This window comes from Erinaceus europaeus, chromosome 13 (assembly GCF_950295315.1).
Source record: "Erinaceus europaeus chromosome 13, mEriEur2.1, whole genome shotgun sequence".
NCBI lineage: Eukaryota > Metazoa > Chordata > Mammalia > Eulipotyphla > Erinaceidae > Erinaceus > Erinaceus europaeus.
In genome coordinates this window covers 59624604-59637196 of record NC_080174.1, presented here as the reverse complement: position 1 = coordinate 59637196, position 12593 = coordinate 59624604, and the positions used below count along the sequence as shown (strand labels likewise).

Here is a 12593-nt window from a genome sequence, read left to right as displayed (position 1 = left end):
GACTGTTAGAGGGAGGAGTGGGCGGGAGATGCTGACTTTCCAGAAACTGGAGAAGCACCACTCCAGCCTGCCCCTCCAATCACAAACTCCCTGCTGTGGACTGTGAACCTGTATCTTCAAGATCTGAGGTGGGGTGGGATGATCACTGTCCTCCATCTGCAGATGAGGGCACAGGCTCAGGGCTGAAGGTGTCTCTGCAGAAGGTACCGGTGTATGGGGAACAGTGGTTTCAGCCCAGACACACACACTGGGGTCAGGACTTCTTTAGCCCTAACCCTGTGAATACATGGGACCTTGAAATGACCCCTAGAGAAAGCCCCTAGGGTCTTGACACCCCCCCCCCCCAGTAAATTTCTACCTTTTCTATAACATTTATTGAGCACCTACTGCGTGGTGTGTTATTACTGGGGACTGGAAAAAGGCAAGGCAGTAAGCTGAAACAGGATGCATTGTCTTAGAAAGAGACTTCTATGGGGAAAAATGGCCTCCAGAGCAGTGGATTCGAAGTGCTGGCACTGAGTCCCAGCAATAATCCTGGAGGCAAAAAAATTAAAACATAAGATAAAAAGAAAGAGACTTCTGCCTGCTTGGAGGTTGTGGAGACGGGAGACACAGGCCATGGTGGAACAGGGTGAAGGGGACTCATTATGGGTGAGGGGACTCTGGGAACTGGTTATTTTTTATTTTTATTTATTTATTTATTTACCAGAGCACTGCTTAGCTCTGACTTATGGTGGTGCGGGGGATTGAACCTGGAACTTGACGAAGCCTCAGGCATGAGAGTCTGTTTGTATAACCATTGTGCTGTCTACCCCCAACTGGTTATTCATTTTTTTTAATATAGTACATGAGAGAAAGAGCTAGTTTAAAAAAAATTTTATTTATTTTCCCTTTTATTGCCCTTGCTTTTGTTGTTGTAGTTATTATTGCCATCACTGTTGGATAGAACAGAGAGAAATGGAGAAAGGAAGATAGAGAGGGGGAGAGAAAGATAGACACCTGCAGACCTGCTTCACTGCTTGTGAATTGACTCCCCTGCAGGTGGGGAGCCAGGGGCTTGAGCCAGGATCCTTACTCAGGTCCTTGTGCTTCACACCACATGCGCTTAACCCACTGCACTACCGCCCAACCCCCTAGAGAGCTAGTTTTATATGAGGCAGAGAGGAGAGAGAGCCAAGCTAGAGCATTGCTCTGGTACATGTGGTGCCAGGGGTTGAACCTGGAACCACAGATATCAGAATCTGATGTTCTTCCAGCTGAACTCTTTCCCCAGCCACCCTGGGAATCACATTTTAAAGGCAGGAAGTCTTAATAGGCAGAGAGAAGCAGGGAGTACCCAGGGGAACACAAGCCAGGCTTGGGGAGGAATATATTTAGTTGGCTCTGGGGCCATAAGGAGATGAGGAACCCTGCCTGAAGACTTGTCTGGAACCAGCTCCGCAACAAGCCTTGAATGATGGAGAAGAATCCCAGGCCACATGTCTCCAGGCAGGGTTCCATTCCACTTGAGAGCTACTTCTTCTTGGAAACCTGCAGGTTCTGGCTTTATTTGGGCTCTTGTCACAACTGTAATGGGTTTATATTGTTTTGTTTTAAGTCTGGGGGCTGTGAGCATCTCAAGGCTGTGCTTGTCAGATTAATTGCTGCTCAGGCCCCGTCCCTGGGGTGTTCTCTGGAGTTCTGGTAATCTGAAAAGAAACTGGTCCTCCCCTCTGTCCAGACTGTGCTGTGGTGACTGTGGAGCTTCATCAGCCCCCCCCCCTTCCTGTGGACCTGTGATTTATATCTGCAGCCAGGCTGAAGCAGGGGCTGGGGGTTCCTTGGGTTCTAAGCCCCAGGGGAAAAAAAACAAGTAATCTATCAAAGAGTGAGAGAAACTGAGCTGCAGTCTGTAAGGAAAGTCCAGGTCAGGAACCTAAAAGTGGGCAGCCCTGTGGAGACCTTCAGGAACTCCTTGCTTCAAGCCCTGTCCCTACTCACAGAGACATCTTTCCAAAAGCCTTGGGCCTAGGAGCACACAGATCCACTATCTTCAGGGGCAGATTCACCTCTGGTTTGCACCTAGGAGAACTCTAAGACTGGGGTAGCAGGTCAGAAAGGAGGACTGAGCAGAGGCATCCCCTTATGCTGCCTCAACCCTCCCCAGTCCCTCGGCCCCCTGGCTTCAGCCGCTCCAGTGTCCGGCTCACAGTTGACAGGCTGCTTCGGACTCCTGGGGGAGAGACCAGAACAGGACTGTCTGAGGAAACAGATCTTGGGACCAGAGCAGGATAAAACAGGGAAAGGGGCGTCCCGGTGACAGTTTCAGTCCTCAAAATGGTCCCTCCAGAGGCCAGCTGAGCACGTGAGGGGTTAGAGGTATAACTCAGGCTGACTGTCTGCTTCTGGTTTTCATCCTACCACTTCCGGTCACTTAATTTCCTTGTGCCTCAATTGTCCCACACAGAACATAGGGCTAATCCTAGCACCCCCCTCATTTGATTGAGAGTGGAACAGAGAAATAGATGTGCAGGACTCAGGACAGTGTCTGGAATGGGATCTGCTACTAAGTAAAAGGTGTTCTAACGTTAACAGCAGACAGCTCGGGCTGAGGTCACCTTTGTGGAACTCCTGCCCTGGAATTTTCCAGTATGTGAGGATGGGGGTGGACAAAGAAACCATTTCAGGTGCCAGATCTGAGAGCTGAATTTCAAATGAAATTCAGCCTAAGAGAGGGGACTGGGCAGTGAGGTGTCATTGTTGCTTGCCTATGCTGGGCATGACACAGAAGTCCCAAGGCCAAACAAGAGGAACTCAGCTCCACTTGGAGCAAAAAGGGTTTTGACTTAAACATGTGGCAAGTGGGCTGGGCAGTAATGCAACAGTTAAATGCATATATTACAATGTGCAAGGACCTGGGTTCAAGCCCCTGGCCCCCCACTTGCAGTGGGAAATCTCCACAAGTAATGAAGCTGTGCCGTAGGTATCTCTCTCTCTCTTTCTTTCTCTTCCCTTCTCACTCAACTTATCTCTGTATCTATCCAATAAATAAATAAAACATTTTTTAAAGTTAAATACATGACAGAGCTACCCAGATCTTCTTGCTTTCTGTGCCATGTGCTCCTTCTGCCTGTCCCTTAGGGCTTCTCCCTGAGCCACACAGAGACCCTCAGCAAAACTTAATTTCTCAGAATTTCATTTTGTTTTTACCAGAGCACTGGCTTATGGTGGTGTGGGGAATTGAACCTGGGACTTTAGAGCCTCAGGCATGAGAGTCTCTTTGCACGATCATTATCCTTTCTACCCCTGCCCCACTTCTCAGAATTTCTAAACAGAAGTTGGGCTCTGGAATTGCTGAAACTTACCCTCTTTGTTGCCATTGGTGCTGGACTGTCCCTCCCCATGGTCTGGCCCTGGGTGGGGATGAATCCTCAGGTTCCCTGCAGGACGAGACCAGCCCACACCTCTTGGTCACTACACCATCCTCAGATCAAGTCCAGCTCTGGAAGAGCTGTCCTTCCTACTGTCTAAGTTCCATTGCTACTTGATCTTTACTCCTCTTAGCTCTCCCATAGCATTTGATGGGAGGTAGCAGAAAAAACAAGCCCTCAGCAGAGAAAATGGCAGATTTTTAAAGAGGTGGGTATTCATGGGAGAAGTAGAGATATGTAAAACCCCACAGGATTGGTGGAAATGGGACTGAGGTGGGTTGGAGAGTTTTATACAGGTCCCAGGAAGATAGAGGGTCTTTATGAGGATTTAGTGGCTGAAGTGGAGTTATCTATAGATCTGGGAAATTTGGGGGGAGATAGAGAAGTTCTCAGAGAAGTAGGGGGTTCCCAGGTGCCATGAGTGGGGTCAGGCACCTCTGTGATATCAGGCTACAGACTGGAATTGGCTATACTGTAGTCATGGTAATGACTGTACACACACATACACACATGCACACACACACACAGCCAGGGGCAGTCACACATAAAAGACTTGGTCCCACTGCACAATGGATCACAAATTTACACACAAAGGGTCTAGCATGGTCCTTGGCAGAGGGCTGTGCTGAGGTGGGGGTGAGAACTCACCTATCATGGGCAGGATGTGGTCCGAGTTGAGCCGTGCCTTTAGGAAGGGGTAGCCCAGCATGAGGAAGCCTGAGGAGGGAGACGCAGGCATTCTGTGATGGGGTGGAAAACTCGACTAGTACCAGCTGTTGGAATCTGGGGATGTTTGGGCATGTGTGGGAGAAACAGGGCAGGACCGTTGTGTGCGTGGGGTGAGTCCCTTAAACCCACTCAGGTGTGGGCAGGGAACAGTGCTTTTTGGGGGTAGAACTTACAGATTGTAAAGGCCCTGGCTTCTGTCCACTTCCCATTCATACCCCACACCCCCAATCCAGGAGATTAGCTTCTTTCCTTCTCAACTGGAAATGGGTTCCACTGACAATACTGCTGCCTCCCTAGGGGCTCTTGCAGAAGAGCTGTCATTTCTGTTTCTTCCCCGGACCCAGTGCCAGGCACTTGGGCAGACTTTGCAGGTGCAAGTGCCCAAAGCATCATTGTTTGGAGCTTCTGGCAACGGATGATACTCAGCACCACAGTGTGGGTCTCAGGGGGACAGGTCCAGAGTAACAGATGGACAGATACCTGGACAGGCTGCTGACATATACCAAGAAAGAAAAGGAAAACCACTGTCTGATTTGGATGCTGCCTTGACTCAAGGAGCATCTCGCTGGAATCTCTGGCTTCTTACCCACCTACTCACTCCCAATGGACTGTGGACTCCACCACTAACCCAAGGGTCCAGGATTTGGTAATGTGTGCTCTCCACTGGGTTTGTCACTGCGTGTTTCCCCAAGAGCCCAGGATTTGGGATTGGAGGGGACAGCTAAACAGGAGGATGATAGATAGCTCCTTCTTTCACATTTCCCCACCCAGCAGCCATGGAAAGAACCTCACACTTTCCTCCTGCCTCCTGCCCCGTCTCCACCCAGCTCCTATTGATTAAACCCTTCCCTCCACTTCCTCTCCACCCTGTTCCCTCTCCAAGTCCAACATCTGCTCACCCAGACCAGCGGCACCAATAAAGATACCACCCACAGCAGCTGCGGCCTTGGACACCGAGACGCCAATGATGATGATGCCAGCCACCAGGCCCAGAGCCACACAGGCCAGCTGCAGGCAGCGGAAGTCTCTGCTGCTGATGGCAGTGTCCATGCAGGCCCACTCCTCCCAGGGAAACACCTGTCAGTGGTGTGTCCCCAGAAGAGCCCTGGAGATCTTCTTGGCTGAGCCCTTACTAGAATTCCACCTTCAGGGTAGGAGTTTCTGAGCAGAAGATTCTAGATTGTAACCCTTGGATTTATCTGCAACCCTACCCCACAGATCTCCTAGGGGCACCTCAGCCCCACCTTGGCCTAGGATTACTGCCAGGTCTCCCAGCTACTGCTTCCTCTCTAGGGATGTCTGAAGTCACAGGCGGCACATGGGCCTCCTGCCTGGCCACATCCCACTTTGGCTGCCAGAGTTCTGGAGACCTGGGCCTGCCCCATGAAGGTCCTCCCCTGTCAGACTCCTTTTGGTAGAACTCAGCCCAAGGTCCCCTGCCCTCAACATACTGCCTGACTCCCTGGAGTCAGCTCAGTTGCTACTGAACTTGGTCTATTAAAGTTTAAGGCGATGGGGGAGGTTGGTCCAGAGGACACAGTGCCTCAGAGATGTAGGCAGCAGGGAGGTGCTGAGTTATTCATGAGGTTGCAACATGAGCTGCTGCCTGGTCCCAGAGGCCCACTCAGGCCCTCAGCCCAGCTTCCACTGTTGACTCCTGAGGGTACAGAATGAGTTGGTGGCCTCTTATGGGGTCCAGGAGCCAGAGATGTGGGGAGACCCCTGGAGCACAACCTACTGTCTTCTATTGTCTTAGAGTTGCATCTCAACTGCTTGGAGACTCAGAAATAGAGGCATGGGGGAGACCTGAATGAAGCTCAAGACACAAGAACAGAGACAGGGAGCTAGTATAATGGTTGTGCAAAAGACTTTCATGCCTGATGCTTGAAGTCCCAGGTTCAACCCTCAGCTCCACTATAAGCCAGAGCCAAACAGTGCTCTAGTAAAAATATACATATATATACATATTATATATATTTTATAAATACATATTATTGTTATAAAATATTTTAAAATACAAATAAATTTTTCAAAAGAGAGACAGAAACATCGCCAGGAGATAGCTCACCAGTAGAGTGCACACTTTACCATGCACAATAAACTAGGTTTGAGTCCCTGAATTACATGCAAGGACCTGCACCAGGGGAAGCTCATGTCTGTGCTGTCTCTTCTTGTCTTTCTCTCTCTCTGGGCAAGACTGAGGGGTGTTAATTCAAGGTTAATCTCAAAGGATCCTTCTCACGTAGGCTTCGTACTCATATATCCCCTTTATTATAACACTTTGAGGGCTTTTTTTTTCTTTTCTTTAAGATCTTTATTGACATGGGAGAGAGGGAGAGAGGGAGAGAGAGAATAAGAGCAAGAGAACTAGAGTACCACTCTGACTCATGCTATGCCAGAGACTGAATTCAGGACTTCAAGATTTTAAGTCAGCGCTCTAGCCACTGTGTCACCCCCTGAGCCACCACAACCCCCTCTTTTAGTTGCCACTGGGCTGGGAGGGTGAGATCCCTGGGGTGTCGGGGTGGGGAGAGAGCAGCAGCAGCAGCAGCAGAAAACATGTCCCGCTGAAGCTGGAAAGAACATTTCCAGGGGCTGGGTGACGGGTCGAGGGGAGCAGGAGACTGGGTATGAGTGGATGCACTTCAACCCTGCACTGACCTCCTCTGCCCAGCTGTGTGACCTACTTGCAGGATCTGACTGATGGCCGGGCATCACTCACCCTGCCAGCCCAGCCTGTCTGCCTCTCACTTGTTGTCTTCATCACTAGTTCCTCCCTTTATGGCTCAGGGGGTTCTCTAATTCTAGATGAAAGACCTGGCCCCATGTCTCAGCACCTGGGAATAGCTCCCATGGTCCCATCCCCATCTCCACTCGCTTTTCTCTTTGGCTCCATCTGTGTCTCCCACCACGTGTGAAGTCTAGTATAACCAGACCTGAGGCCTTCCACCTCCGTGGCTGCCCTCTTCCCTTCCCTTCTTCTCTGCTGCCCTCAACCTGCTAGGTCCTCCCTGCCTGGCAAGTCCCAACTCTACAAAGACATTCCTGTTCATTCTACAAATCATCCTTCCTTCCTTCCTTCCTTCCTTCCTTCCTTCCTTCCTTCCTTCCTTCCTTCCATTCTTTCTCTCCTTTTTCTAATTGCTACCAGGGTTACTGCTGGGGGTTCGGTGCCAACACTACCAATTCACTGGAGGCCATTTTTCCTTTTTTCTTTTCCATTCTATTTTGATAGGACAGAGAGAAACTCAGAGGGGGAGATGGAGATAGAGATAGAGAAGGAGAAAGAAAGACACCTGCAGACCTGCTTCACCATGCTCTTCAAGCATCCCTTACAGGTGGAAAGTGGCGGGGGGGGAGGGGGCCTTGAACCTGATCCTTGTGCGTGTTAATAAGTATGCTCAATGGGAGTGCCACTGCCCAACCCCCCCCCAAGGCCATTTTTGACAGCGCCCAAGTGGATGGGCTAGCACTGCTGCCATGTCTCCAAGCTGAAGGCCCACCATTCATTGTCCTCTGTCTCAAGACTGTGAGCCCCTCGAGGCAGCATTGAGGAGCGAGTCCCCAGAACACCATGACTAGAAGGGACCTGGACAACTCAACACAAATAAAGAGCTCAGCCAGGGCTTGGACCTGCAGGACCACCTCAGGGCAGCAAAGAGGAGGCCAGTCACTAACACAGCACTTTCCCCAGTGGTGGGCGGGAACCAAAGCATGCCAGGTTGAGCTTCAACTGAGGGAAGGCACTGCCTTTTAAAATGTGTAGGAACAGATGTGGATTCCAGTATGTAGTAAGAGGAGGGGTGACTCCAAGGTACCATGCTTCTGGTCCCAAATGAGGAGATCCCTGGAGCGGGGAATCCCCCAACATACCTTTGCTCTCTTGAGGACGAGATCTGATTATTCCTCTAGTTAGGCATCGAGTGACAGCCCCCTTTGTCACATGGAATCGATCTCCCGTTGACTAATTTGAGAAAAAGTCCTCAAAGCTATGGCCTATGAAGATGTGTTCCCAAGGTGTCAGACTTTGGAATCTGAACACCCTCAGGTTGTCCCTGCTCCTGGTTAAATGCTAGTCCAGTTTTGGCCACGCAGAGCCCATGCTGGTGCCTCTTGTGGAGGAAATGTTACCCTCATGGGCTTTTGGTTACGTCTCCCACCTCGCACTGTAGGCTCAGACCACCTGCTCTGCCTGCCTAAGCGCAACTTCATTCATCTGCTCACAGGGGATGGCAGAGACTGCAGGGAGGGATAGAGGCCTGTGCCTGTGCCTTGTGGGTTTCAGATTCCAGCACAGTCTAACCTCCAGAGTCTGGAGACCAAATCAAGAGTTTTTCTTTGACACTGTAAGTCCCTTGGGGTACAGAGCCAGAGGCAGAAATATGGGGAGACACATCCAACCACCACCTGTTGTAAGCACAGAAGCACAGATCCACCCCAGCTCACCACAGAGTAGATGGGGAAAGAAACTGAAACACAAGTGGTGGTGGTGGTGGAAGCACTGTCCCTGAGTTCCAGGTTCTAGAGCTCTAGCCAGCTCCCTGATCAGCTGGGACACATTATAGAATATCTCTTGCCCTGGGTTTCTAAACTGTCGTACTGAAGTGAGAATATCAGCAGCTCTACCATCCCAGAAAGACACTGTTTGAAAGAGTCATCTTGGCCTCCCTTCTTTCATGATGGAAGAGTGTCATTAAAGGCTACTGGAAACCTCTGTGATGCCTGCCCCCCTCAGATTTCAAATGTAGAGAGGGAAGCTGGCAAATTCTTTCCTTCAACATAGGTTGTATCATCCCTGAAAGGGAAAATACATACGTGTCCTTGGCTGCTATACTTACTCTAATAGGTAAAGAATCTGTCTCTGTGGATGCCGCTGAGAGGGGAGCCCAAGGCACTGGAGTCTGACTAGCCTACCAGCCCCTCCTTTCCTCGCCAAAGCTGCACCCCACCCCTGTCCCCTAGGCCTCCAGGCTCAGGCTGTGGCTAGGCCGTGGCTCAGTGCTCAGCTCTGTCCCAAAGTCCTGCCTCTTTGTCTCTGGGTGAGGACAGGGATGGAGGGTGCCTGCTTGTGCTCTTTCTTTCCCAGGAGCACCAAACCCAAGGATGGCAGTAGGAGGGGGTGAAAAGGTTTCATCTTGGCTTAGTTCTGTTTATTTTCCTTGAGGGGTGAAGACCCTGGAAAAAAGCATGATTATTCACTGATCCCTTGGGGGTGGGGTGGGGTCGGTGGCTTTCTCTACTGAAGCTGAAGTCAGGGAAGCAGCTTCCAAGGCAACTGCTACCATAGCAACAAGAGTGCCAGTTATGAAGGCACCTTGCTCCTAGCTCCCTTCCAGACCTAAGCAGCTGGAGCTGTTGGCACTGGACCAAGGCATTGCTGTCGGGGAGGTGTGCCTGGTTGAGGGGCTGCCGGCCAGCACTGAGGCAGGTGGTCATCCAAAGGAAGACTTGATCTCTGTACCCTGGGCTCTTATGTGGAGATAACGCTGGAGCACTCAGGGTACCCTTGAGCCAGGAGATGCTAGGGCCTTAGTCCTACTATCTGAGCTTGAAGCAAGAGGCACAAGGTCTGGTGTACTCCAGTCAGGTGGGTCCAGTTCTCAAAGGCCTGTCCAACTGTGAGCCCCAGAGTGGGAGCAGGCCACCATGGTTCCAAGGCCCTGAGCCTCTCAATGTGTCTGCCATATCTGCTCCTGCCCTGCAGAGTTGAGCATAGGGTCCAGTCCTTAGAAACAACAAAGGGCTCCCCGTGTCACCTAGTGAACACTGGCAGTGGATGGACTTGAATCCAACCACAGGCCCTTTCCTGGAACCACAGAAGCCCAGAGGGGCAAAGCTGCCTGGTAGCAGAAGGCCAGAGGCCAGGGCCCCTGGGAAAGACCAGATCCATCTCTGCCTTCCATAATGTGGGCTCTGAATCTAAGAAAAGAGGCAAAGTCATCTCTGGGGTTGGGACTGAGCTGAGCAACTCTACCCCAGGAGACAACAGTAACACCTGCTACAGCTAACATTTATTGAGCACCTACTATGTGTGCCTGGAGCTGCTCTCAATTTTGTATTTACTAAATGATGATATTCACAACAGCACCACGAGGCCATAAGCACTACCACCCAAGATTATAGTTGAAGAAGCCGAGAGCCTCAGAGATTAAGCAACTATTTCAAGGCCCAAAGTTAGTAAGTGGCAGAGCTGAGATTTGAACATAGGCAGCTTACATATGGGTTCCAGTCTCTCTGGGAAGGATTCACATTCTACCATTTCTAGCTATACAGATCCAGGCAAGGTGTCTTTCCTGTCTCCTCTTGGTTTCTCAATTAAGTGGGATAAAATACCAGTAACTTAGCTCATATGACCGCTATGAGAATTATATGGGATAATACCCATACACTTCTCAGAATCTGTTACTCAAGACAAGTATACATTAATGCTAGTAAAGCTCAGGTAGGCATAACAGCATTTTAAATAAACTTGCCACTAGGGTTATCACTGGGGCTTGGTGACTATATGACAAATCCACCTCTCCCAGTGGCCATTCTCTCTCTTTTCTTTTAAATTTTTATTAATTATTGGCTAGAGGCAGAGAAATTGAGAGGGGAGAGGGAGATAGAGATAGACACCTGCAGCCCTTCTTCACCACTCATGAAGCTTCGGCCCTGCAGATGGGGACCAGGGGCTTGAACCTGTAATGTGAGTGCTTAACCAGATATGCCATCCCCTCCCCCAGTGGCCATTCTCTCTCCCTCTCCCTCTCTTTTTATTTGGTGGGGTAGAGAGAAGTTGAGAGGGGGAGGGGGATAGAGAAAGAGGGGTAGAGAGACCTGCAGTGCTTATAGGACAGCCCACTGCCTGTCCACAGAGCAAAGAGCCCCTAAGGGTGCCCCACTTTCCATTCTTTACTTTCTCCAGGAAGAAAAGTTGTCTGACACTCAGAGTTCCCTCTTGACACATCCTTGGGAACTTGGAAAGGTTCTTTCGGCCCAACTCTTCCCAGTGTATTTCTGAGAATTATAGGAGACATTGCACAAGAAAGTCCTTGCATGTGAGCAAGGAAGCTGTGGGCATGAGGTTCCATTTCTCCTGTTGTGTCTTGGGCACACAACAGAGTCCCCCAAAAAGCTTATTACTGTTAAGACAGAGGGAAACTTCATTCTTATCTGGGCCTGGCTACAGGGCATATGTCTCTTAACTCACTTAAAAAAAATATTCTTAAAATTTTTTTTTTAATATTTATTTTCCCTTTTGTTGCCCTGTTGTCTTTTATTGTTGTTGTAGTTATTGTTGTTGTTACTGATGTCATTGTTGTTAGATAGGACAGAGAGAAATGGAAAGAGAAGACAGAGAGGGAGAGCAAAAGATAGACACCTGCAGACCTGCTTCATTGCCTGTGAAGTGACTCCCCTGCAGGTGGGGAGCCAGGAGCTCAAACTAGGATCCTTACACCAGTCCTTGCGCTCATGCCACGTGCACTTAACCTGCTGTGCTAAAGCCCGACTCCCATATTTATTCATTTTTAATGAGTGATACTGAGAAAGATGCAGAGAGAGACCAGAACACTGCTCAGCTCTGGCTTATGGTGGTGCTGGGGACTGAACCGGGGATCTTAGAGCCTCAGGCATTAAAATCCATAACCATTATGCAATCTACCTAGTCCAACACACTTTTCTGAAACCAGTTTGTGTGACTGGTTGCTGACAGGACTCTTGGGCTTGATGGGGGAACCCCTTGAAGGCAGAAGCTGTTTCTTAATCAATTCTGGGTGCTGGGACATAACATCAATCGATCCATGTTTTGTGAATTTCATTTCCAGAGCAATGATGTCTCCTTTTCCTTGTCCTACAAATGCAATGAAGTGTTCTACTTAAGAGGTGCTGACAGGGGCACCTTCCCCCACTGGATGGGGGTCAGCCCCTCTCCAGAAGGCCTGTTTCCTTGAATTTGTAGGTGAAGAAAGGACTGCCAGGAAGGCCACAGTTAAAATTCAAAACAGTTTTATTAAAACAAGCACAATGTGCAATTACACTGTGGCCTTATATAAACATATCTGACATGTTTCATAGGGTCTGTGGGCTCCCAGCAGTGCAGCTTATCTGGACAGACGTGCTTTCATGCTCTCAGGGAGCAGGCACCACCTTGCTCAGGCCAGGGTGGCTGAGCTGCCTCTGAACTGGCTCCACATCAGGCACTTTGTCCTTCTAACTGTCCCAGACCAGTGCTGCCCTCCACACCAGGCTGAGGGACACAGCAGACATGGTCACTAACCCATCATCTTATCAGCTTAAAGCCAGTTAAAATAACAGCATACAGCTGATTAAAATCCAAATGCATAAACATTCATAAAAGAAGACTGAGCTGCTGTATACACTGGAAGCCCACGGGCATGCAGCGGGAGTTTAAAACCCCATCTTGGCTGGGAAAGCATAGTTAAAAAACAAAAACAAACAAAATCTTTTAAA

The 12593-nt window shown here is 49.7% G+C and overlaps 1 protein-coding gene across 2 annotated transcripts; it reads right to left on the bottom strand.

The window, feature by feature from the left end:
• Positions 1–609: 609 nt before the first annotated feature.
• On the bottom strand, positions 610–5483 carry KNCN (kinocilin). Of its 2 annotated transcripts, XM_007521363.2 has the most exons (4): positions 5039–5483; positions 4059–4127; positions 3345–3419; positions 610–2212 (listed from the first exon to the last, which is right to left on the bottom strand). In XM_007521363.2, exons 1-4 carry the CDS (start codon positions 5187–5189, stop codon positions 2133–2135), a joined length of 375 nt encoding a protein of 124 aa, XP_007521425.1. In that variant the 5' UTR covers positions 5190–5483; the 3' UTR covers positions 610–2132. The 2 variants fall into 2 exon arrangements, with proteins under 2 accessions (XP_007521425.1, XP_060061059.1); XM_060205076.1 differs by lacking the exon at positions 4059–4127.
• Between the last annotated feature and the right edge of the window lie 7110 nt (positions 5484–12593).